Here is a 27,255-nt window from a genome sequence, read left to right on the forward strand (position 1 = left end):
CCTTTCCTTGAATTATTGATGTTTTCAGTCACCTAGTTCTCTTGAAACTTTCATTTTCTCAGAAGGGAGTTTTTCTTGCCCACTGTTGCCGAGAGCTTCTGTCTAATTGCAGGGTCTTACAGTATAAACACCCCTGAGGCGACTGCTCTTGGATAGTTGAAGCAGTTTTACATGTTTTTTGTGCTTTTAGGCTTAAAAGAGAAAGCCTAAAACCTACAACGAAATGAAATCGACCAACTTGTAGGGACAATAGAGGAAACAGCTCCTCGAGGTGAGCTAGTGATAAGTTCAGCTTTTCTCCATTCTAAGTGACTGAAGCCGCTACCAGAGGAAGTGACGACAGCCCGATAGCATCGCCTGCTAACATGGTGCCAAAGAAGTGTACTCGATGTCTGGAAGCTAAACACAGATCCAAAAGAAATGTGGTCTACTTAGAAACACGGTGGCTCTGAAGCAGGTACCACTTCATATGATCGTATTTGAACCGCTGATGATAAGAAGCAGCGTAAGAACACAAACAACTTTTATGCTCTGAACTGAAGAGTCTTTGTCAACAGCCCCAAGAGCTGCCAGGACAGAGGATGGTTTCATACAGGTATGAATATAGTTGAGTCTTTGGTGCATCTTGGAGACGGTACATTTGAAACCAGAAACTCCACAGACATAAAGCTGCTGTGAATATGTTAGGTGTCAGCTGCCACCCCGCTGCCTGAGACTCTGCAGCTGTAACGGGTGGTGGGAGTCACTTTTTCTGATAGCGAGCATAGCTGGTGATCATCCAGAAACTGTGTGAGGAAGCTCAGTAGCTATAAAACAGAGACTCTGGGAGTAAGCAGGGAGTAAACATTTTCCCTGCCCATTCTGCTCTTAATCACCTATTTTAACTGCCCGCTGCGTGTGTGAAGAAGTACAACTCAAATCTCCAAATCTTCTAATGAGCAAGCGAATGTAGGTCCGACTTTCATCACAAAGGACAGACTTTTATTTGTTCCCCTAACCCAAACCAACGGGATCCAAAAACCCGTTGGTTTGGGTTCGAAAAAATGCAGTGAAGCGGCGAGCACTGACGACAAGTCTGGTGGGACACAACCCAACAACTGTGCTTCGCCCCAGACTGCAGTCACTCTCACTGTCATTTCTAACCTGAGTCCGTCTGTGCTGAACAGAGTGGCTCGTCTTTGCGTAGCAGACATGACTCGATGGGCAGGTCTCTGGTTCTATCCTTATAGAAAAACCAGTTCTGCAGATTTATCGCTGTTGTGCAGAAACAACGTCACTCTTTATTGAGGAATTTCTGTTTCAGGCCGCTGAGGTTCAGGCTGGACTGTGTGACTGAAGACACCAACATGTTTTTTTGCCGTATTATTAGGAACAGCTTGCATTTAATTGCCAACCTGACCTGTTCAGTCACAGAAGGACAGCAGGCTGTATTGCTGTGTTGGTGCTCCAAAGTTGCTCCAAAGTTGGATCTGATTGTGAGCGGTCACAGCATTGTTCCCCGTCTCAGCGCGCTGATCTCTACAACTTTGGTGGGTCTGTGTCCACCACCACTGTCTGCCCTGCTGTAACTGCAGCACCAGCAGCACCCATTTAAACTGAGACTGTGTTAAACTGACAGGGGCTTGGTGGTCTAATACCATGATAACAGCTGTAGCTTTGTTAGCAATACACCTACAACCAATCAAGACAAGAGGAGGAAAAAACCTAAAACTCCCAAATTTTGTTTGGTTGAGAGTACACACACTTCGCTGTGTGTCCTGCAGCTGAGTCCTTCTTCCTTTGTTTGCTTCCACATGTCTGTACATCCACATTCAGCCACCGACACTCATGCACAAACACACACACACTCGCACAATTTTACACTTACATTTGTGAAATATACACTCTTTTTTCATATTCCACATTAAATGAAGTTTTTACAGAATGTTGACAACAAAATGAAGAGAAAGACCTGCGAAAAGCACACTGGTGTACAGCATGAGTGTTTGTGTCCTTGTGGGGACCCTGTTTGCCCGCTAACGAGGTCTAAGGGGAGGGTTACAGCGTGTGCGTTTGAATGTATGCAGTATAGCTTTCTTGCCACCAGAGAGGTCCAGGGAAGTGATAAATTGAGCTGACAAACACAGAGGAATGATCCGTCCCATCTGTCCAGCTCTGTCGTCTCTCTCACCATCGCGCTGCCAACTTTAAGACTTGTTCTCCGTGTTTGTGTGTGTGTTTGTGAGCGTGTGTGTGCAGTTCCAAGCTTGAGCCAAAGTCCCTGTGTTTCTGAGCCCAGCTGTCTCGGATCCCAGAAAGCTGGAGGCAGTGAGTCTGAGCCGGGCTGCACACAAACTCTGCAGACACTGAGCTTTGGAAACGAAGTCAATGTGATCGAAAATCCCAGGAGTCTCTCTGTGTCTGCCTCTCTCATTCTCACCCTCGCTCAAACACACAACACACCCTCTCACGGTGTGTGTGCACTGTGTGTGTGGTGCAGAGAGCTGGCTAATCCGAACGTCCTCCAGAATAACTTCCCTCCTCCTCTGAAAGGCAGTTGTTGATGCTGGACGTCTGCTGGCTGACATTTAGTGTGTGTGTGTGTGTGTGTGTGTAAATGTGTGTGTGTGTGTGTGTGTGTGTGTGTGTGTGTGTGTGTGTGTGTGTGTGTGTGTGTGTAAATGTGTGTGTGTGTGTGTGTGTGTGTGTGTGTGTGGGCATGTATGTGTGTATGCTAGTTCACATTTATGAGACGTGGAACAGGAACGCTGGCAGGATGGACACACACACAGTCACAGGGAGGAGGTGGAGGAGTGGGGCTGATGGCCGGCTGCTGCTTCTGGGCCCTGCAGAGTCCTGAGAGTCTATCGAGCCCTGGGCCAACAGAGCCTGAGCACAGAGGGGGGGCAAAGGCACGAGCATTAGTGCACAAGTGTTTGTAACGCCTCATTCTGTGGTGTCCTGAAAATCTTACAAACGATGAAGCTGCTTGTTAGCTGGAAATCAATATACCTGTGAATCTATCCATGAAAGTTTGTATAAAGTCCCTCTGACCAGCTCCTGTTCTAATTACAGACAGCCACATTTCATTCTTCAGTACTAATATTATAAATCCAAAATTCGTGTGTCACTGGTGACTGCAGATTTCTGAAACAAAGCTTTTCTATCAAGCGGGTTCAGTTGCGGGCGGTGTTAGAACGCCTCATACCTCATATCTGGCTTCAGATAAAGTTTTCTACAATTAAATATTAATTCTTCATCAATATATAATTTCCTACTTTTTCAGATGTGTACCGTTTAATCTTGTCCTGCTATAATAATATAATAATAAATCTACGTACGGCTGTGTTACAGTCTCTCACCACTGACTGCATGTCAAACTCTCAGATATCCCAAATTGAATTTTGCTATCAATAATTGATTTATTTCTTTTGTAACTGTCAGCTGTAGATGGCGGCGTCACTTAACCAGAGCAAGCAACTCGGCGCGTGAACCTCTGAAAATGCAGCTGAAGAGGAAACATAAAGCGTAAAATCTGTGGTATTGCACATTTGTAACATCGCTGCACTTTTATTCTTTATTTTTATTTTGTTGCAGGAGGAGCAGTATCCTACTGTGGTCGCCGCCCTCAGCACAGATGGTGTGTGGAGGCCGAGCAGGAGAGGTGTCTGCAGGAAGGTAAAGTGAGTCACAGAGCTGAGCTTTTATGGGCTGCTAAATATCTGAGTCTAACTCTCTTGCTTGAGTTTCAGCAGAGTTTCAGCAGGTAATTCCTTTTGTGTCTCTCTGTTTTACAGACAGATCTCCACCGAGGCGCAGCCGCTCCTTTTCTTTGCCGCCACACTCTCTGCCGCTTCTTATTCGTGCATATTTCATGTTGGAAGTTCATCTCCAGCTTTAGGTTTGGCAATAATATATCAATAAATTCAACAAAGTGCTCCCATGTTCTCCATCTGTCATGTGACTCTCCTCTCCAACCTGGGGTGGTAACAGCTGCTGATGAAGATATTAGTGTGGTGATCAAGTATTAATACAGAGCAGCTTATTGGAGGGAGTCTCACTTTGTTTCCTCACACTACACTTTACAGTTCAGCTGTGGATCTTTAACCCGAAAACAGATGGAGGACACTCAGTGAACCGGCCACAGGGAGGCTTACACAGGAAGTCTGGCAGCGAACTCTTAGAAATGAGAGTGGGCGAAAACACTGAAAACTTCTACTGCTCGCTTTTTAATGTGCCAGCTGTGAAACTGAGAGCTGAGTACACACAGCATCCCATCATACACCGTTTCTAAAAGACTACAGACACTACACTCATACGGTCAGTCACAGGTAGCCCCGCCCTAAACCCTTTTCTGGTCCTTTCTGAGTAACAGGACCTGAAACTCCAAAATGGACATGGTGCTTAAATCAGACCTGAAAGAAGCGACTGACACCATAAGCTCATTGGGAAAGAGTTTCCTGAGCTCAGAGCCAGAGGAAATTTCACCCATCCTTTAACAGTCTTTCCTGAAGATCACATCTCACCTCAGAATGATCTCCTCATAATCTCACTCGACCAAAAAGCCCATGCTGTAATAAAACACCACTTAAGTTTACTTTTTTCCATTATGTTGACCAATAATGAAAGCTTTCTCTGTGATGTAATAGTGGCCCTCTCAGACACACAATCAGAAAACGTCTAGCAAACAGGTGTCAAACTTCAGTTCTTGAGGGCTGGTGAGGTGGCAATTCAGCCATTTGATTCATGTTACAGCAGCTCATGAGTGAAAGCACAAGGTGCAATAAAAGTACTTTTAGAAGTAAACATTTCCAAACACTTATATTTACTTACATTTATTTAAAATTATTTGATAAGGGATAGGGGTTGCCACCTCAGCATGCAGTCAAGTTCTATTGAGTCTTGCTAATGACCTAATTTTATAAAAGGTTGCAGCAGGGACACATTTAAAAGTTTCAGGACACTGGCCCTTGAGGACTGGCATTTGACACCCCTGGTTTAGTATAATCAAGAACTTCCATTGTCTGGACTTCCTGTTCCATAAGGGGCGCTCTCAGGTCTGTCCAGAATGAACTTGCTCAGATGATTTTAGTGAAAGGGCTCTAAGCTGTCTGTCTCTGATAAAAATCATCTGTTCATTTTTCATCTCATCGTCTGATCTGATGATGCACGTCAGCGTCATATAAACAACCTGAACACCACATCAGCTGGTCCAAGTGATGGGGGAGATGGAGACCCCTCCACCCATTACTTCAACCATCGTTTTTAAAGTTTTGATCAGAGCTGCTCACCTCCTCGCACTCGAAGTCATCAGAGGGGATGCACTTCTGTCCTCCATCCTGTAAAACAAGAGCTCACTGTGAGAAAGTATCAGGCTGAGTATTGAATAAGATCCATCCATCCAGATCAGTAATAAAATGTGTGAGTGAACAAGGTGCTTTCTGATGAGTTTCAATAGAAAAATCAAGCCATGGTGCTGGACTGAGACCTGCAGGAATTTGAAGTGTGATCTCCCTCTGCTGAGAGTCTTCATCTGTAATATCGTGCAGAAGCTTGTCAGAGAAAGCTGAAGGCTTTAGTTGATCTGTAAAAACTCTCAGATTCTCTCATGGTGCACGCACAGACCTCCACAATATTTTCAATAAATGATGGCACCATTTTCCACAGAACTGACTGGCCAGTGCATGGGCTTAATCATGCTGTAACCACTGTGAACCCAGAGTTAAACCTCCCTAAAGTCCAAACCCTGTATCACAGTACAGACCACAGACTAATAATCATGATGATTTTTGTACTTATACTGAGGTTTTGATGCATATGCTCAATAATCCAGGTAAGTAAATCCCCAAAAGTTGATTATGTTCATCTGGACGTAGCGTTTTCAGTGGGAGAAACATTTCGTCACTCATCCAAGTGACTTCTTCAGTCTCAGCTGACTACAGGTTTCCCCAATCTTATAATGATTCACTTGCTTAAATCAAAAGGATTTAGTTCCAAAAAGTACTCAGAGTCGGTCCATAAATACCTGGACCCCACAGAGGTTTGAAATGCAGCATGCACACTTCAGCTTTAATTCAGAGGTAAAAATTACAGTCAGTGATTTCAAAGGCTCTCGGGTTCTCTGGAGATGTCTGTCAAACTGTGGAAACAACAGATTCCTCAGAAACAGATCATCAATAATTAAAGCAGATGGTCAAAACCTGAAGTAAAATGTGGTGTTTGCACCACTGCTTCTGTGAGATTGTTAAAGGAAGCAGCTCCTCCACGTTTCAGCCTCCTCAGGTTGTTAAATCGAGCTCCACCTTCATTAAAATGCAGAGTGCTGATGATGACAAGGATGCACACTTATTTGTCCTCAAACACACACATGCCAGCATTTATCTCCGGCCTCCATCAGCTTCTTTGTCAGTGCTTCATTAGCATATCTCCTCCCGCTGCCTGGGTGGGTGAGCCAATCAGATCTTATCGCTCAGCGAGGAGGAAGAAAATTCTTTTCAGCGTCGGGGAAATCATCGCAAGTGGCCAGATCATTATCGTTTCCCTGAAATATACATGCGCAGAGCCACAAATAGGCATCCATGTGCACATGCACAGGCTTATTTATCCTGATCATTAAAGCGTGCAGATGATTTGCTATCATATGGACATCTTCCGACGCCGGACGCCTCTGCACGTCTGCTTCCTTTAAAAGAGCTGAAAATGATCGCTGTATTCACGAGCTTTGGGGAAAAGACACCATTCACAAAGCAAATTCAGAACAGTATGCATGAGGTGATATACAGCATCAACAGAGACGCAGCGCACAGCAGTATCACATTCCTGCCGATCCCTTTCTCTCTTTATCTGCCTGTTTTTCAGATGTAACTCCATCTGCACTGCCGGCTGTCCACAGAGCATTCAGATCCACTCCAAACATGCACGCTGACATCGCAGGTCTTTAGAAAGAGGCTTTGAAAGTGCTGACAGGTAGCCGTCTACAGCTCTCTGCACCTGATGGAGGGCTGCAGGGTGAATTCATACTGTCACACTATGTTAAACGTGCAGTACAGGTGCCGTGAAATTGGATCATCTGACTCAGGGTTGGTCTCCTGTGGTCGCAGAGCATTTACAGGTGCTCAGAATGCTTCTGCAGGCACTCTGGCATAAAAGGGTTGGTTGAAGAATGGAGACAGGAAAATAAACCATCCATCCATCGTTCTTCAGCAGTAGCCTTCAGCAGATCGCTGCTATGAGGGTGAAAGTGAATTTAGTTACAGGTTACAGGAAGCCAGAGGTCACGTCCCATTTGGACCTCTATGATTTGAACATTGTTCCACTTTTTTTAAAAAAAAAAAAAAACCCTGTTTCCTCTCACTTCTGCTCAGTGGTTCTCCTTACTGTCAGCTAGTGGGTTAGGTTTAGGTGGGACTCTGCACCTCATGAAACTTGATGAAAACTTGGGTCTGAGCAGACCATCACTGTGACCTGATGTAGTGTTTTCCAACTGAGGTCCAGGGGTTGTGGGAAACACTGAACAGAAATTCAGAAAGACAGATTTTTGATCATGATCTTTGTTTGTGTTGTTGTTTTTAAGTTTGGTTTTCTGACTTTTAGAAGAACTCATCCTTCCTGCGATGATCTGCTTTCACCTCGGCTCTTTATCCTTCCAGCCGGTTTCTCAAAGCCACATTTAACACGCCAGAGTTTACTTTCCATCTGTTTGCCTTCTTAACGTTTCCATCTTGGCAGTCTGTGAACTTCAAATGAAAACACTAAGCTCAGAACACACACGTCTTCATAAAGATGATCCACTGCAGCACTCTGCACCCACTCAGACATTACAGCTGAAATGCTGGCCACGATGTGCTGTGCTGTATGTGGACTGGATGCAGACTCATATCTGTGCTACAAGGATGTCTGCAGGCTGGACATAAAGGGAAGCACCATCGACCCTGAGGACCGGTTGAGTTCAGACGACCATCACAGTGATCAACGCTGCAGCTTTGGACTGAGAGATGGGAAAACAGACACATGAGCTCCGATTCATCCGAACACTGTGCTCTGTGCAGCAAAAGAATTAAACAGAAAGAAATAAAAATGAATAGAAATGGTCCAAAAAGCAGGGACAATCCTCATGAGGAGGAACAAACTGAGTCATCTGCTCTTTATCTTAAGCCGAACAAATCGAACCCGTAAAGGTCCCAGAATCGCAAACCCTGGTCTTCATTCTTGCTCCACTGAAGAATGAGAATTACAGAAACTGTTTCCATTCCAGGAAAAGAGGACCAGAACTTTGTGCACTTCCTGTCACAGGGACCACCCTAGTGGGACCTTTTTTACTTCACTGTCACCATAAAGCTGCTGATCCTAAAGTTGGAACCACAGTCATCAGAGGCCATGTGAGAAGTAACTGCAACAAATGCAATAACTGGCAGAAGCAGCCATTAATTTCTAACACCAAAATTTATAAACAGTATCATAGGTGGGCGGAGCTTCTGGGTCTGAAGACTGCAGCCACAGGGGGTGATATATGTGGCTGCAAAACAAATCTACACCCTCTGCAAACACTTCTCTGATTTTATGCTCAATAACTTATTTTAGGTGATACTGAATAAAACAAAAAGTCACTTTTGTAAATTTTGGTCGTTTGATGTTTCAGAACGGTTTATCTGGGATACACGCACTGGTTAACTGTCAGTCCTAAATCATTAGCCAATGAGAGTTCACTTTCATAGTCTCCCCCACCCCGTTCTCGTCACATGTCGTTTGAAAACACCAACATGTCAACAGTGGAAACTTTCATCTCGAGCCTTCAAACTGGAACCTCACAAACGAGTAGGTCAACTGAGTACATGATAATGATATGTAATCTCAAATCTGCTAAAAGGGCCTCTGGTTAAACGTCACTAAAGCACGCACTGCACAGGGAAAAAAAGAGGGTCAGAACTTCTAAGAAACTCTATAAAACTGCAAGGCAGGGTTTCTCCTCTCAAACCAATCACCACCAGTTATTTGACAACAATCAGCAACCACCTGGAAACCACAGTTACTGTCACTAACAGGACAAATCATCCTTCAGTTTCAAAGATCTGTAATAGAGGTAGTAGTAGAGGTGTATACTTGCTTGTAGACACTGTGGATGGGCACATTGGTTGGCATGAAGCCATGCTATTCTGACATGGTAGCTGGTACATTGTAGTCTCGGTGAAGTTTGGTAGAAGCTGGAGGCCACATGTCACTCGAAGGTGAACTCATCTTCCAATGACAAAGCTCCAAGCTCACCCAACCGTAACCAGAACTTCAAAACTTAGCATGGCTTAACTTGCTTCTGCTTCTGTTGTTGGGTTTATGTGTGGAATTTACAGTGTGACTGAAGCTGTTACCAGTTATCAGAGCATTTGAGTCCAGTGAAGTGGAAACAGGCTGAGTGTCACCTTTACAGGCCTAATCACTATGCTGTACACCGGCCTTTGGTTAGGGTTACCAGACATTGATTATTACAGTCAGGGATGCATGGCTTTGTCATTGGAAGATGGAACAACACTGCTAATTAAAGGTTCGTGGAGCCACCCGTCAACCTGAACCTCCACCTTAGGTGTTCTTTTTTTTACTAAAATATCAGCTGATTTCCTGTTTTTGTCCCATCATGAGAATTCTGACCACTGGAAAGCTGCTGGTGTTTAAGCACAATTTCCAGAAATGCCTGAGATATCTGCACAAAATAGAGCTATTGCTACCTTTAGCTGCTCCCTCCTTCCCAGCGGGGACCTCCGTATGTTTGATTTGGCAGAATTTCATATTGGATGCTCTTCCTTCAACCCCAAAGGGATTAGTGTCTCCTCCGCACAAAACATTAACTGTAAAACTCTTTCTCTACTACAAAGACAAAGAGAATAAAAAAAAACCCATATGTTTAGGTGTACGAGTGCACCAAAATAAATGAAAGTCTTCACATATTCAAGGCTTACGATCTAAAACAGAATGCCAAAATCCACAAACTGCTCCACAGCAGACAAATAGGAAGAAGACTCCAGTCTGCAGTTCTGCAGACTGGAGTTTATTACAGACACATCAGCTTCAGCTCCAGTTTCAGTGATACTAACTCAGTATTTTGTGACTCCAAAACTGAAATGTATTAGAGGTGTTCCGGGATGGCATGAATGCTGGCAATGTGCTTAAAAAATAAGAACATTGCAGCTTTGGCTCAACCTTTAATTTTCTACATTGGCACAAGACTGCCAACACAGAGCTCAGACGGACCGAAAGAAAAAAATCTGTTAGACATTTGCCTGCATGTGAGGAAACCATCACATAGAAACAGCTGAAGCCAAAACCCTCCAACAGAGGATGGCTGGACTTCAAGACTCAACATAAACTCTATAAAGAATCCAACATTTACATTATAATTATAAATAAACTAACAAAGTAGCCCTCATGTCTGTTTCAAACTAAAGAGAGGTATCAGCTTCTGCAGCTAGTTGAAATCATGGCCCTGGAAATGTGTTGAGGACATTCTGCGGTACCAGTCAGTGTGTGCTGGGTTCACTGGTCCACTTGTGTCTCCTGCTTTGCCTCTCCAGTCTAACACAGATAGTTTTACACATTACACTTTTCTGTGTGTACGTGTGTATATGGTTTTAAATATGCATTGCATGTTTTTTAGAGTATTTTTGGAATGGTAAAGTATATGATACCATGTCATAATTGAGAACCAACAGCAGGAAGTGACATTTATGGACTGGTCATTTAATTCAGTCCTGAGGGTGGTGCAGTCTTTGAGCATGCTGATGTTGTTTAGCTGTCCAGGCTTAAATAAGAAGATTCACTGATTCATTGAGGTGTGTAAATTGTTACACATCTCAGAAACTCATTAAACTCATTGGTTTGTTGCAGAATTCTCTCTTTTCTGTATTTGAGCCCACATTAAATGAAGCTACAAACTCAGTACACACTGACTTGGTTAACGTGCACACTCATGATCAGCAAAACTAATGTTGGGTATTTTTTGTAGAGTTTTCATTTCTTTCATCATTAAAAGTTATATGTGTATGCAAGTGGGTTAAAAATGTAAAAGTTCAGTAAAATGTCACATCCATCCCATTATATGATGAAGTTTTCTATAATTCATGCTTTAAATCTCTTTCATAATGCATAGCAATTTATTTTGGCCTATATAACCTCCAGCCTTGCACCTCTTCTCTGTACATAATGGATGGAATTCCACTTTCCCACAATGCAGGCAGGATGATGCTAATGTGTGTGAAGGTGAAGAAGAGCGAAGCACATAAAGCTGCAGTGCTCAGACCTCCTCAGTCATACCTGCTGTCTGCATTTCTCTTTCTATAACCACCCGTTTTTATTATACTGCTATAAAAAAAATTAGCTTTTTCAGATTTATCCCTTTAGAACCAAATATTCATATTTTATTTTTTGAGGCGATCCACACAGTTTGACTTTAGTCACAGTGCTCCAAAGGTACGCGTTCTCCTGCTTTCGTGGTTTAATCGTGGCTATGAAACATCTTCAAAAGGAGAAACAAAATGAAGGCAAACATATATTTTTATTTGTTTTTTTATTGCTAATAATGAACAGACTAACTTAAAGAAAGAAAATAACACAAGACCTTCCACGATTCTTGCTTCCTACTAATAGCTGGTTTAATTTTCCAAAAACTGAAAGTTATCTCAAAGATAAAAATATGCTACTGTGGATGGATGAGGTCAGTTAATTCATCCAAACTCGTGGGGCTGATATGAATACTTAGCCGGGAATCTTCATTTGCTTCTTTATCAGCTTTCCTCGCTTAACCACCACCTGATTTACAGATTTATAATCCGCGGTGTGCCAGCAAAACACCTGTGACTGAGCTCCAGATCTCCTCTCCACACAGGAATGTAAGCTGCACTGTTTGCCTACCTGCTAGAGTTCTGAGACTGAGCTGAAAACACACAGACAGAGCTATCATGTCCTAAGCTTAAACACATTTTTACTGAGCCCCGGCATGGGAAGTATGAGAGGCATGCTCCTGTGGATTATACTGGACTGAATACAACCTAATATTTGTTTTTAAAGAGAAACTAGATAGTTATATGCTCCTTATATTTGATATAGATTTAAAACGAACAGTAGTTAGCTACCTGGCATGGATTTAGACTACCAGCATGGTACAGCCAACAGGTCTGTAAGAATCACACTACTGAGGTGAAGGTCCACTGGGGTTGGATGGATGGGTGTAAATTTCAGTATCAGAAAGTAAGTTTGAAGCGGGAACTATGCATGCATTCTTGGAGTGGAGTGAAAAATACAGTAATGAGAACGGTTTGTCTGTGGTGTCTCAGTCAGCTCTGGAAGTGTTTGGTTAGCTGAGGGTAAACTGCACTAAGCTTTCAATTATTGAAAACTCAAACCAAGTTCACCATGTCCTCTCAGCAGAAACACAACCATTAATAGCACAGCTTCTATAATACATTTGACCACCTCAGCCTCTATACTCCTGCATCCTTCTGTAATTAATAATCCAGCTGAAAAAAAAGGTTAGGTCCTTTGGACTTAAATTTTCAAACATCTGGCAAATATGGTGGCATAATCTCTGCTACCTAAAACTGCACATACATTTTTATGCAGATTACACTGTTTTATATGCCACTGGCCGTTCCTCGGATCAGGCCACTGCAAATGTACAGTCTGCTTTTGATACATTTCAAAATTCTCTTATCACACATAATCTTATTTTAAACTCTGATAAAACAAAATGCATGAGTCCATTTAAGGTCAACTAAAAATATCCAGCATACAGTCCATACTAAAACTCATCATGGTCATTAAAATTGTTCTCTGTTATAAATATTTAGGACTCTGGCTGGAAGTTAGACTCACTTTTAAAAACCACTATTGAGGAAAATTAAAGATGAAGATTAGAGTTTCACACAGAAACAAATCTTGTTTCTCATTCACAAGCACATTGCCAGTCCTGGTAAATGGACTGCTTCTTACAAAGCGCTTTTCTACTGTACCTGAGCACTCAAGGCACTTTATACAACTTGACTCATTCACCCGTTCACACAAGCACTTTTTCTATGTAAGTGCTTTCTATCTGACATTCACACTCCGATGGATGCATCAAAGAGCAACTTGGGTTTAGTACTCTCCACGCAGACTGGAGTACCAGGGCTTGAACCACCAACCTTCCAGTTAGCAGATGACCTGCACTACAGCCATGCCAAAAGGTTTGTGCCTTGGATGGTAATGTGATTGATTTGGTAGATTTTCCATTCCTTCCTGCCCTGTGTCTGTAGAGAACCAGTGACCTTTTGCTTGCCATGCAAATGTGTCAACCATCACATTATAAGCAGAACACTAACGATGATATTGTTCATATGCATGCTTCTATATCCACCTCGACGCCTCTTGATTTTGTGTATTCTGTGCACTGAATCATGTGTCTTTCCAGGCTCTGCTACTTACCTCTGCTCCTTTGCTGAATTTAAACACAGTACTTACAATGTCAGTTTGCAGGACATTTTATCATTAGCTGTGCCTCTTGAAAACTGCATTTAAATACTTCACTGCCTATAAATGGAATAAGCTAAAAACAAACCCAAGAATGGTGTTGTCTGATTTCACAGGAACATTTTAAAGCGTTGCATTTGTTTATATGCAACTACTTGAGTAGGTTTTTCTTCATCTGTGATAATGTGTAATGGCTTGTTCTATTGTGTAGCCGACTGTCTAAATTTTTGAATTTTTTTTGTACTGACATTTCTCTTGAAAAAAGATCTCGTTCTCACTGAGCTTACCTGTTGTAAAGAATATAATAAATAAGGCAGCAGCCATGTACTGTAGCTCAGGCAGAAACCACAAAAAAACTATATCCAGACCAAGCCTCTCATATATTCATCGAGTAATTTAAATAACTCGATGATAAAAAAATCGTCACAGCAAATTTTTTTCTTCAATGCTTCGTTCCGTCATTACCATGTAAATACGAGCGATACATAAACAGGCCAGAGATTTATTCAGGAGTAGTGAGTGAATAAACCACATTAAGAACACACAGGCCCCAGTCTTCAACAAAAACATTGGTAACAGAAGAGCAGCAGAGATGATGACGCAGGCACAGTTTAACGTGGAGGAGGTTTGTTTCACACAGAGAAATCTGCAGTGAGTCTCTAGAAGTTTATTAAAATCTGCAGATGAAATGTTAACTTAGTCTGATACATGTTTAAATTATACAGCTCGCTGAAAGCTGACGGCAGCCGTCCTATTTTACATGGAATTGATACCTGCAGCAAGCAGGGGTGAGTCTAAAGAAGGACATTGGGTGTACTAGTATTGTATTAATATTTCAAAATATAAATATTTTAAAAAAAGTAAAAATATATAAATGCAAGACCATTAAAAATGTACATGGGCCAATAAAACTGAGGATTGTTAGGTTGGACAGTGAATTATTATTAATATTAATTAAGGTCTACACCATAATAACATCTTGTTTTCAGCAGCACAGAAAGGCACAGCACACACTTCACAATGCTGATACATTTCTCTTCATCGCAGCCACCACATTTTATTTGTAAGCCTTTTCTTTAAAGGCTTACAGATACAAACTCACTCACTCTCGAGCATAGTAAAACATGCAGACACACGCGCACAAAAACTCATAAACATAAACACATAGCAAATCCACCTCATCCAGGAGATAAAATGCTGTCACAACTCTTTCTGCCTCCTGTTTTTATTATTGCTCAACAATAAGACAAAAGTACTTCTTATCCAATTGCTTGATTAATCAATGAAATAATCACTAGAATACTCGATTACTAAGGCCTAATCCAAACTCACCTGCAGGTTCGCACAAGTGGAAAACATACAAGCACTGTCCAGGGGTTTGATTGCATTTCCGTGCAGAGAGGGAGCAGGTTTGGCGATGACTGGAGGCCCGGCAGGGGGCAGGAAAGTGGATGACGGCTCGGTTACGAAAAGAGTCCCTCCCTCCGAGCTATAACCAAACGACTGGATGGCATTTTCTGTGTGGAGATAGAGACGGGCGGTCAGAGAAAGAGCGAGAACTTTCTACACCTGCTGAGAACCACACTGACCTGACAACCAATTACTGTTTTCTCATCAAGAGGCAGCTGCCACCTGGCCTTCCTCCAGGTAGGTAACAAGAATCTGACGCTGGTCTGTATCCTAAATTTAGATCAGCACACATGGTTCACTGTTGGGTCCTAAATTCCAAACAAAACAAGCCAAACCCTCCAAGCTCAATCAAACTGGTAATTATTAGCGAGTATGTCTGTGAATGTTCTAAGTCAACCAGGTCATCGTAGTCTAAGGAGCTTGGAGAGAAAAGCGTCTGGACTTCTTTAAGTTGCTTGAAGACGTTTCACCTCTCATCCGAGAAGCTTCTTCAGTTCTAGGGTCACATGGTGGAGAGTCCCAGATTTAAACCCTGTGGGAGTTTCCCCCGAAAGAGGGACAAAAGGACCCCCTGATGATCCTCTACCTAATCACATGAGCCAAGGTGTGAAAACTGGTGTGGGTCACAGTCAGCCAGGGTTTCGGGTGAGCTCATTGTTAAACCTGGCCCCACCCTATCATGTGATTTCCTGAGGTCAGATGGCCCAGGGTGTGAGTGGGCGTTAAGGCATCTGGGAAGGGATCTCAAAACTGGATTATAGATGGCTTCTTTCACTCCTCTTTCAAACCATCTGTCCTCTCTGCCCAAAATGTGAACATTGGCATCCTCGAAAGAGTGACCTTTGTCATTTAGATGCAGATGGACCGCCGAGTCTTGTCCTGTGGAGGTGGCTCTTCTATGTTGTGCCGTGCGCTTGTGAAGTGGCTGTTTGGTCTCTCCAATGTAGCTATAATCTGGTATGTTTACATTCATGTAATTTTTTTTTACATTTATGTTCATTAACATGCACTGTCCCAAATAAATAAATAAATTTATGTCCACTGTGAGCGACCATCTTTGAACAGAGGCAGTGGCTTACAACACCAACTGTGACCCACACCCGTTTTCACACCTTGGCTCATGTGATTAGGTAGAGGATCATCTGTCCTTTTGTCCCTCTTTGGGGGGAAACTCCCACGGGGTTTAAATCTGGGACTCTCCACCATTTTGACCCTAGAACTGAAGAAGCTTCTCGGATGAGAGGTGAAACGTCTTCAAGCAACTTAAAGAAGTCCAGACGCTTTTCTCTCCAAGCTCCTTAGACAATTATTACTGAGGCACACCTGTCAGAATCCAGCCCAAGTGTGCCCAAGTCTAGCCTGAAGTGACCTAATTCAGCTGGTCACCTGGGTGTCTGGAAACCTTTGCTATATTATATATAATACTTATCTGAAGTCATATTCATAACCAATGAACACGTTTCTTCCTGCTATCTAATCTAATGCTCAGTTCGAAGAACTACAAATCTAAATAGCTGAAATAACTTTTTATCAACAGAAACAAAACTCTCACCTCCTCACTCCCGCCTTTCCTTCTCTCTCACTGCCTTCTAATATGCCTTCCCCCTCTGCTCTATGGCCAACAGGAGCACAGTTTCCACCAGCAACCTGTTAGCTAACAGAGGCCGAGGTGGTCATTGTTAACCTGGTATTTGGTATGGGTACAGTTTAGCCAGATACTGGGGCATACTGGGGGATACTGAGGCGGAGCAGCCTCGAATAAAGTCATCTGTCTACCAGTTAGATGTTGACTCACTCCACCTCTCCTTCATTCACAGCCTCCTCCAAATACCTCAGTATCTCACCATCAATTAGAAGGACAGCCATGGCATTTAGTGCAGATACCCATGGTTGATGGAGGATGGGGAATTTTGGTGATCTAACATTTACAGTTTTGGGTGAACTGTTAACTCTGTGTCCACCCAGGATCCCCTGAGGATTATTTGGGATCACTTGGTTATTATCTGCTGTTTCTTCATTTGAAGGAGTCCAAATACTTTGATGTTTACTGCACTGAATAATGGGATTTTTGAGTACTGAACCTGAAAAACCTTCACAGTAATAAGTGACGCTATGGCTTCAGACCAGATTCAGATTAGATTTAAGACTTTTAAGAGTTAAAAATGCAACTCATGATGAAATTCAAGGCCAGCATGACAACTATAAAACTAAAGAAACAAACAGACACAGGGTTGGAGACACAGGTGTTTTCTTTCACTGCAAAGACTTTTAAAAGATTGATTTAACCCCAGTTATGTCATTTTTGGTTTAATTAATTAAAGACCTTTTATGGATTGCAGGAATCCTGGTTTATACATATGAATAATGCACACTGAAAATCAAATTTTAACCTTCTTTTATGGCTTTGAGTGTTTTTTCTGGTCTTTTTTACATTCTGGGGATCCACTGGCCTTGGAGATGAAAATATAACCTAACAAACTGAAGACGAATGACTATCGACCATTTTCACGAGGGCTGAATACAGAATAAAGAATATAGAAGTTAGTATTTACACCACAGTCTGGCTGAACTGTGTGTGTTTATGGGAATTCATACTGAGACCAGCACAGAGATACACCAACAACTTTTTAAGCCCAACACACTGGTCTGTGGAGTCTGTTGGTAGGATCCATGGTGGTCTGTTTGGAGAATGATTAATGAACACAGCGGTGCAATGCAACCCACTCAACACAAGGCAGAGGTTGCTGCTGCCTCAGTGCAGCAAATCACGTTCAGATAACTGAAGGTTATTCTTGCATCTGAACACAAAACGTGTTTGTCCAGGTCTGACTACACCTCGACTGCAAAGAGCATTCTCCGCCCCTGTTAAACGTTAACGTGCCGCCGCGTCTTCTGACAGACCGGGAGATCATGGAGAGGGTACTCGAGCCCTGACGCTGTGCTCAGGTATCTGCACCAACATGCAGGTGCTTTCAGGCCATAACCTGGGAGGTGGACCTTCATGGATTGGACTGTGGGTCCGAAGTTCACCTGATCCGTGATAACTCCCGCACACTAACAGGAGCCGTGATGAAGAGATAATCAGTGTTATTCCCGTCACCTGACAGAGCTCACAGTTTTGAGCCTGATCAGAGCACAGTCCAGTAATCTGAGTACTTTTGGGTTTGAACATTTGGAGACATGTACATCATAAACAGGCTTCATCCTTCATTAACTGACTGACCTTCACATATACATGAATGCATGAAGTTCAATGTAACGGCATGGTTGTGTTCTTCGCTGCCTGCAGCACATGGATATGTATGTTTGCATCCACAGCAGGAGGAGGAGGAGCGGATGTGTGATGGAGGAGGCGCAGAGGTGATGTTGGAGCTGGGTCAGTGTTATTTAAAGAAGGTATCTGGGGATCTTCAACACATCGGCTCGTACTTCTCTGTTTTTCCTCCTCCACTAACCTTTCCCCTCAATTATCCGCCTCACTCACACCTCTGTTTCTTTAACCATGCCAATGTTTTCAGCATTTCATGTGCTGAGATGACACATTTAACAGTAACATGTATCATGATTTTATTCATCGATTTAACCTCATGCTGCAGTTCCACACCTCTGCACAGCTTGGGTTAGAGTTTGATAACATTTCTACATTAAAGTCTGAAAGTCTCATTATTTATGAACCATTTAATGGTTTCCCAAAATGAACGCCTACTTTTAAATGTGAATATTATCTCATTTTCTCTGTAATAATTTCTACAATCAATAATTAAGACATTTAAAAATAAGAAATTATTCAGTGTGAATATTTTCTGCTTTTCTATGCTTCATATTTGTAAACTGAATTATAGCGCCCAAATCACTTTCCTTTTATGGAATAATCAATTACACCACTGACAGAAAAACGCATTGATAATCAAATAGAATATTAAGTACATCAACCCCTCCCCCTTGCCCCACATGGATCAGCAAAGATCAGGTCATGTGACAGGTAATAACGTTATTGCATCTAATCAATCAGTAACACCTGGAGACGTTCAAACTTCAGTGTTTCCAGAATTTGGCAAATTGTTTGTTTACCCTTCACCCCTCCCACCCATGGTCGTAGATCAGAGCTAACCGTTTTTGGAAAATGCATAACCTAAACAGGCAACATCATTGATAAGCAACATAGAAATGAAAAATTCTGTTCTGAGTTCTGTAATATGATAGAGCTGAAATTTTGAATTTCCATGAATTTCCACCCTTTCAGTGTAAAGGGGGAAGATACATTTCTGTTAGCAGCAGCTTTATAAACTCAGATCCATAAATGACTGAATCCATCAGACAACAAACAGAAAACACGGCATAAAACTACCTGCAGGTATGTTCACATGTTGTTACAGCAGTGTGACGGCTGATTGGCTTATAACCTGTTTGATTAATAATTTTGTTTTCTGGATTATTTAGGTAAATATTCTCCAGACTAACTGGAGAGGATCAACACTTTACAGCTCTGACCCTCCTGATCAGGCATGCAGCACTCACTGAGGCAGGTGTTGTGTGTGAAATCGCGGTGGAAAGCTTCACACTCGTGCTCCTGGTGGCCGGTGCCCCTGCAGGTGCACCACAGGCTCATAGTGATGTTGGATGGGCTGCTGTCGCTGTAGTTTGGCGTTACATCCGAGCCTGAGGCAGGGAGGGGGGAGGAGGAGAGGAATAAGAATTAGGGTGGAGATTAGCCGGGAAGAAAGGTAAAGAGGATTTTTGCAAATTGGGAATTGAATCATTGAAAGATTTCCAGAGAAGAAATGAGTCACCAGTAGAATGTTTCTCTGCTCTTAATTCTCAACTGAAAGATTTAAATAACGGTCAAGTGGCTGCTGATCACAGCCAGAAACGAACAGGCTGGCTTCACTAAACAGGTCATGTGGTAAAGTTAGAGGAAGGCACAGTTACCTGAACTCATTACATCTAAACAACTAACTCTGTGCTGGAGGATCTCTGTACCAAACACCTGTCACAGGTTAGGTCAGGTTCTACTATAAACAGGAAGATATTTTGAGAAAGCAGAATTAATTACTAATCTACGGTGGCCCTGAGAGGCCAAACAGACTGCAACTTAAGAAAACACCAGCAATTAGTAAAACACTCCAAAAGCACACAAAACACAATAGAAATAGGAAAAAACAAAAACAGAAACAGGAAAAAACTGATTTCCAAAAGCACAAGGCAAGTGTTTCTGTGGAGACAATAACCCGACGGACCAGTTGCAGGAATCAAAATGTGCTAAGAATTGCACTGGGAGACACTTAAAAGAAGTGGAGGATCTAATGGTTTTGTGAGGAAAGAAAAGATGAGAGGTAAGTGTGTTAGCCTAACTATTAGCCTAAAAATCCGTCATCAGTATTATATGAATCATGATAAAACACACCTACCATGTTTTGGGTTTCTGCAACTGGTCCGTCGGGTTATTGTCTCCCCAGAAGCACTTCCCTTGTGCTTTTGGAAATCTGTTTTTTCCTATTTCTGTTTTGTTTTTTCCTATTTCCGTTGTGTTTTGTGTGCTTTTGCAGCGTTTTTCTTATTACTGGTCTTTTCTTAAGTTGCAGTCCGTTTGGCCTCTCAGGGCCACCGTACTAATGAAGTCATTCAGATGTCAGTTTTGAGCAAACTGTGATAAAAGGCAAGCAGTATTGTAACGACAGTCTAACCGACTCCATCAAACACAATTCTGTTTCCAGTATTTGGGTTAGGGTTGGGGCCATCACCACTGATGATGTACACATCAGAAGGTTAGCCGAGTTTAGGCTAGACTTACCAATGAGGCCGACATAGGACATGAGGCAGCCATGGTAGTTATCGTGAGGGCAGGTGGTGACGGTGTGTGGTGTCACCTGGCAGTTCATGTGGAAATCAGCGAGCCGAGACCTGCAACAGGAAGCAACACAACAAAAAACATCAGTAACATGATGTAATTTGGCCAACAGCTACCAGCTCCCTGTGCGTGTGTGTGTGTGTGTGTGGGGGGGGGGGGGGTGCTGTCAAGCTTGCCTAGAGTGAATGGGGTTCTTTGCCTCTGGAGAATAAACCTCCCCCAAAGGGCTTGAGACAATCGAAACACTTCTATTTTTAGATATTCATGAAAGACCTTTCTGTCAGTTTACGGAAACGGCGTCCCCCATCTTGAATTGGGGTGTAAAGCAAGCAGCAGCTCCCTGTTAGCATCACCTTCAACCACCGCAATCAGCTGCTGCTTCTACACACATGGTAGCTTCTGCTGGGCTTTAACGACGCTGCTAACATCTGCTGTAGTCATTGCTTCGAAACGGACACCATTGAGGGAGGAAGACCTGCCCTAAATCCTGAACCAGCCAATCAGCACACATTAGCAGAGTGCTAGCATTTTATGGCAATCGCTGTGAGAAAAACTAAAGGAAAGAAGAGTAGTTTTCCTTCATGCTGGACTTATGGAAGCAAAAATGAAACAGACTTTTGTGTACAATCAGCTGGAAATAACATTTTGTTCTATTCACTCCATCGAGCGCCTCCTGGTGTGCCCCAGCTGAACAGGCACAAGGAACAGGCAGTGTAATGCTGTGGGTGGTTCAATGAGAGTGTGTTTTTAAATCCTGCATGCTGCTCGTCACGTCTGCAGAATCATTCCCGTGAACACTGAAAGCAAACACGTGTCATTTTGGGGGGTTTTGCAGGAAGGACTGATGGTCACATGACACTGAGTGGTCCTTAGTAATTAAGCCTAACAATGGACTGTAATAAGCAGCAGCTGCGCAAACAACCTCTGGGGTTGACTTTTTTTTTTATGGGATTTATCATCGGTTGATGGAGCACAACAGCTGGTGGAGGTGATTTAGCAGGTGTCATTAAACCACAGAAGAAGAAAAGAATGTGGCGAGGTGACGTCAAAGCCCCAGTCAAAGCACCAACAATGGAGGCGTGTGGGAAACATGACATTCAGCTCTGTGTAACAGTTTCGATGCTGAGGACACGCCCTGATTATCGCTGGGCTTCACCCTGCATCTCGCTCAGATCAGCAAACTTTTAAAACAGATGGATTTACAGAGTGACTAACATAAAGAAAGTAAGAAAAGAGCAATTTTATTTAGCTGAAAATGATTCACAGATGGCATCATACGCTGTAACAGCTACAGAAATGGAAATGAATGGGAGCCGACTCTCGCAGATGTGAAGGGGACAGTTTTTCCTCTCTACATTTATCATACAGACCTGTCCCACACTCACAGACGAGTGGAAGTAAATCCAACAGATTATGTTTGAAGTCTTTCACACCAAAATTTCCAAAGACAAAAAGTGGCTGATTTGGACTCCTTTGAAAGAAGACGGGTTGTTTTGGCAGCAGCATGGATGCTAATGAGACACTGGGGGAAAAATATCCTCCCCTCATGAAAGATGGGCGACGGCAGTGCCACAGTTGGCTGCTTATGAGAGATGAACAAACTGTGTTTAATAAGCTTCATGGGCTTGCCTGTCACTGCCTTGCAGTCTGGACCTCACGCCGAGTCCGGTTCGGCCCTCAAAACAAACTGATGAGTCAGCTTTTGTGCATGTGTAAAAAATTCAGACCGGACTGAAGAAAGAGAGAGAAGGGCCAGACTCTGATGGACTCTTTGCAGTAAGTGATGTCACTGTCCATGCATGCATCCACTTCCTGCTATTTATGAGGGCCAAATTAATGTTAAACCACAGTCCACGGCCTCGCCCACAAACCAACCAGTAACTCTCAGTTAAAGGTGCAGTTTATCAACACATGTTTATTCAAGAGGAAGGGCGGCACACCAAAGATGCATTAAACATGCATCCCTACATGACACCAAACTCCATAACTGACTGAAAACAGGGGAAAACAACCGCGGTGAGAGAGCAGCCATTTAAACTACACAATTTAGGTAACGAGTAGGGAGCAGAGCTACTGTTTCTCCATGTAAAACACTGAATTATCAGAGGTTTGGAGATCGGGGACAGGACCAAAACACTGCTGCTGGGAGCAGGCTTTTTAAAATGGCCGGATGTAGACAGGAACCATTTAGCAGCTGACATGTGTACAGACTAGGCCATGGGTTTAGCCAATCAGGTGGAGAACACATTCTATCTGTTTTGTCCTCGGTCTGTTCTAGGATCCCATCCCGCTGTCTGGATAGGTGATGAGCCACCTCGGCTGACTCCTTTCGATGTGGAGGAGCCTGCCTCTCAGGCCGAGCACAGACAGCTTTGAAGGAAGCTTTATTTCTTTTGTTTGGATCATCTGATAATGCCACCATCAGGAAAACTGGACCAGACTGTGAATCGAACAAAGGCAGAGGGTCTCCCCAGACAGATGGGCTTATGGCTGAGACCCTGCCTGAAAGAGCCTGCCCTGCAGTGTTCCCACCACCCGGATGAGGTGCTATAGGGGTCTGATGATTTGTCACTGGGAAGGTAACCAAAACAGCTTGTAAGGACATTATTTACTTTATTTCGATGACAGATTAATCTGCTGATATGCTTCCAGTATTTTCTGATAACAGGGAGAGGACAGAGTCCTGTTTCAAAGAGTCTGCTCTTCTGGATTTAGTTCTTCTTGAGGTAAAAACACAGACATTTCCCAGTCAACCAGTTCAAATCATTCACGCCATGCCCAGTTTATCCACTGAGCAGAGAGATTTCAACACAACGCCTCAGTGTTAATGCTGTTTAAGTGCTGTGAATGGAGTATAAAGTGGGTATGTAGCACTCAGACTGCCGTTATTTGCACTGTCGAAGTGTAAAGTCCTTCAGAAATGCAAACATTGTTAAAAACAGATCGAACAGATGCCCAGCAAACTCTCCTGAGAGCTGAAAATCCTTGTGGAAATATCCGCCTGATTCATGCAGTAGTTTGGGAGATTATCTGCTGTTCCTGCGTGCATGTCCTGCAGTATCCACTACATCATGCATATGTTAATGCACAAGAAACTGTCACAGGCAATAAGAGTAAAGCTGCTGAGCTTAATCTACTGCCTGTCCTACTTTTGTGTTTCACATCCCGTCTCTCCTCTTGGTTTCCTTTGTCTCGCTCTCCTCTTAAAGCCTCTCACCTGCTTCGTCTCTTTAACGTCGCTCTTCTTCTTCTCTCTTGAAAATTTTTGACAGACAGGTGAGGTGAAAGGTGGCGTGTGGTGACGGAGACGTGTGATCTTGTCGCTGTTTGAGACAGCGTGATGGGCTTTGTGTTTACGCCGAGCTTTAGCTGGCCGCCATCGAGGACTGCATCATGTCCTCAGAGAGGACACGAGAGCGTGACACGGAAGACATGACTGTGTGGTGGCTGTAGAGAGTGATCGGGTGTGACAGGCCGACTGCAGAGTGACTTTCAAACAGAGGCCACTGAGTGTGTGTCTGTGTGTGGGCCTGCGTGTCTGTGTGTGCGTGTGTGTTTACGCAGGCACATTATGACAAAACTCACTCACTTGAACACATCCTCTAAGCATCTCCAAGGAAGGCTGTCACTGATGAAGGTCAAGTGATCTCAGCTTTCTCAGACCTGCTGCTAAACTTCACAAGTTCCCGGGCCTCAGCAGAACCAGGCCCTCCAGAACTTGGTGGAGGCTGGACCAAAAAAATAAAACTCACAGGAATGCAGTGCTTCATCCGTCCATCCACTGCAGGCCTGTCTCTGTGAGTGTGTGATGATGTTGTTGTATTTCTGTATTTTGAGTCCCATGTGCTCGTGTCCCGGCCAGTCCAGCTCATAGAAACTATGCGGTGACGTTATACTCTCCAGGAAACTGCTGACATCTGTGAGTCCTTCTGTTGATGATTATGATTATTTTTCTTTATGCTAAGACGATGACCGTTTCTCTCTAACTGATAGAGTCACAGGAGGAACTGTTGGTGCTGAACAGAACAATGACAGTAGCTGTAGATCTCTAAAAAAGTGAAAGGTCAGATTACACCGCTGGTTATGGCGCAGATTTCCAGCTGAAGCATAAATCCTCAGTAAGCTTGGAGCCTGTATTACAGCTTTATGCTGAAATACAGGCAGAGATCGGTGATGATGGTGCGGACTGGTTAGTGTGGGTCTGTGAGTAACTGCACAAACATGAGACCTTACTGAGACTCAGACTAGTTTATAAGATTATTTTTGTGTCTTTGTTAAATCTGATCTTTGTGTTTGAATCGCCTGCACATACCAGCACACACACCTGCTCTCACATGAGAGACCAGAGCTGTGTTTATGGGAGGACCATCCTGACCTAAACCAGCCTGCCAGTGACCTGCGGCTAAACTGAGTCTGCACCCTCAAACCTCACCTAACCTTCAAACTGCTCATTCCAGAGACAGAAGTACCATCACTCAAACACACACCGTACCATCGCACACACTCACACACACCTGCCCCTTCGCCCTTTGCTGCCTCGTCGTGGCAGATGCCATGTGAGGCATGAGCCAACTGCCGTCGAGCTCTTTGTTAGTTTTAAGGATACATGAGGAGAGGGTTTACCACACGAGGCTGGTTTTTAAAGGGCATCACCACCATCAGCCTGTGACCTTCCTGCAGTTTTCCTACTAATAATTATTTCGAGTGACCTGAGGATCAGCTCCATCTGTCTGACTTCAAACCTTCACGTTTACTGGGTGAAAACTTAAAAAGTAGGTCTGCACCTCTATAGTGCCTTTTGCTTTGGGCTTTATGAAGGGCTTTCATTTATGCCTCCTTCTGTCATCACACAGTCACAGACGTGCGTGCATGTACGAGGCTTTGGTCGTACATGCACGGGTACAATCGTGTTCTGGAGGCTTAGGAGACCTAGCTGTTGTCAGCTCTGTTACCTGCTCAGTTTTCAGCTCAGTCTTCAGCTCAGGCATCAGCTCTGTTTCCAGTTCACCCATTAGCTCTGTCACCAGCTCAGTCAGTTGCTCAGCCATCTGTTCAGCCACTTCCATCCTCTGCTGGAAGCTCCGGTGAGCTCATTCAGCCAGCAGGGGACTGCATCTCAGTAATAAATCCCGGACAGACTGTTTGCAGTGCACTGCCCCAGCCGTTGCATCCTGTGCCGGCCGTGTGCCCCATGCAGCTACAGTTAGCGTCCCTTCTGCCGGAGGTCTCCATACCTGCTGGCCTTGCCTTTGTTCCTGGTGGAGGCCCAGGAGAGCCCCTCCAGCACTCCGCGGCTCCCATGCCGCCGTCTGTTCCTGCTGGAGGCCCAGGAGAGCCCCTCCAGCAACCTTCCTCGTCCACTGGGGGTTCAGGAGAACCGCTCCAGCCTCTTGCCACGTCAGCTGGAGGGCCCAGAGAGCCCGTCCAGCTTCATGCCACATCAGCTGGGGATTCTGGAGCGCCCGTCCAGCACCTCTCTGTGTCCACTGACGGCTCTAGTGAGTCCGTTCAGCCACCACCTGCTCCACCACCTGCGGCTTCCACACTGTCACCTGTAGCACCACCATCTGGTCCTGCCTCACCTGGTCCTGCCTCGTCCACATCTGGTTTGGTGTCAGTGGCCACCTTCCAGGCTGCTGTCTGGACTTCTTCGCCACCACAGACAGCCTTTGGACCTGCTCAATCGCCACCGTCTTCCACGCGGTCAGGCTCCTGAACTACTTCGTCGCCACCGCTGACTCCGCGGTCGGCCTCCTGAACTGATAAACCATGGACTGTTATGCTGTCACCAACCGGGTCGACCTCCTGAGTGGTGCTTTTGGACTTTGTTTACCTGGAGTCAGGGTCAGCTCCTGAAATGTTTATTAACTGTTTCCTGGGCTCCTGTGCCTTTCGTGGGCCTTTTGTTTCGGACTGTTTGAGTTCCAGGTTTTCTTGTGAACCTTTTTGTTTTATTGATCAGTTTCAGGGTCAGTTTTAGGTTGTTTATTTAGTCTCCTCTTGTTTGCCTTAGTATTTTTCTATCAGTTCATTCGTGTCTGCATTTTGAGTCCACTCCTTACTACATACAGTCTGCCTCAGCCAGACTGTGACAGAATATTTGCTGAAGTTTAGGATGCTCAGTCAAATTAATCAGCTCTTCAAACTTAATACAACACGCATGGAAGCCATGACCGAGAAAAGTGGATTCACATCAAATTTTAAACCTGGCTTTAAACACTGAACATCTTATTAATCTCTTAATTAATATTTTACTCATGAACAGAAAGACTGAGCAGGCACAGGTTTGGTTTTGACTCATCTTTGAGACCGGATGTTTCAGACTCTTTCCTCCACTCTGTGAGACCTGAGAAGACTGATGACAGGAACCTGAGGGCATCAGTAAAGGCATTGACGGGTTCATATCCAGACTCATATCCACCACCACTAAAATAATCAGAGTATTTTACCCTGAAACAAAGTGCTTTACCCATGCAGGAAGTAGTTAGCATGGTGACAAATGAAGGTCAGAGAGCGATGATGGTAGAGCC

At 43.8% G+C, this 27,255-nt stretch overlaps 1 protein-coding gene across 1 annotated transcript in view; it reads right to left on the reverse strand.

Annotated features, from left to right (window-relative positions):
• Positions 1 to 298: 298 nt before the first annotated feature.
• gfra2b (GDNF family receptor alpha 2b) overlaps positions 299 to 27,255 on the reverse strand; it is a 140,555-nt gene continuing 113,598 nt past the window's right edge. The window contains exons 6-10 of the mRNA XM_040026810.1: positions 20,669 to 20,778; positions 19,396 to 19,536; positions 14,800 to 14,984; positions 5,271 to 5,318; positions 299 to 2,868 (exon numbers count right to left, since the gene is read on the reverse strand). Of these exons, the coding sequence (XP_039882744.1) occupies positions 2,725 to 2,868; positions 5,271 to 5,318; positions 14,800 to 14,984; positions 19,396 to 19,536; positions 20,669 to 20,778 (628 nt within the window). The 3' untranslated portion in view covers positions 299 to 2,724. The remainder of the gene's footprint in view (positions 2,869 to 5,270; positions 5,319 to 14,799; positions 14,985 to 19,395; positions 19,537 to 20,668; positions 20,779 to 27,255) is intronic.

The sequence above is a fragment of the Simochromis diagramma genome, unplaced genomic scaffold (genome assembly GCF_900408965.1).
Source record: "Simochromis diagramma unplaced genomic scaffold, fSimDia1.1 OVJJ01000293.1, whole genome shotgun sequence".
Classification (NCBI taxonomy): domain Eukaryota; kingdom Metazoa; phylum Chordata; class Actinopteri; order Cichliformes; family Cichlidae; genus Simochromis; species Simochromis diagramma.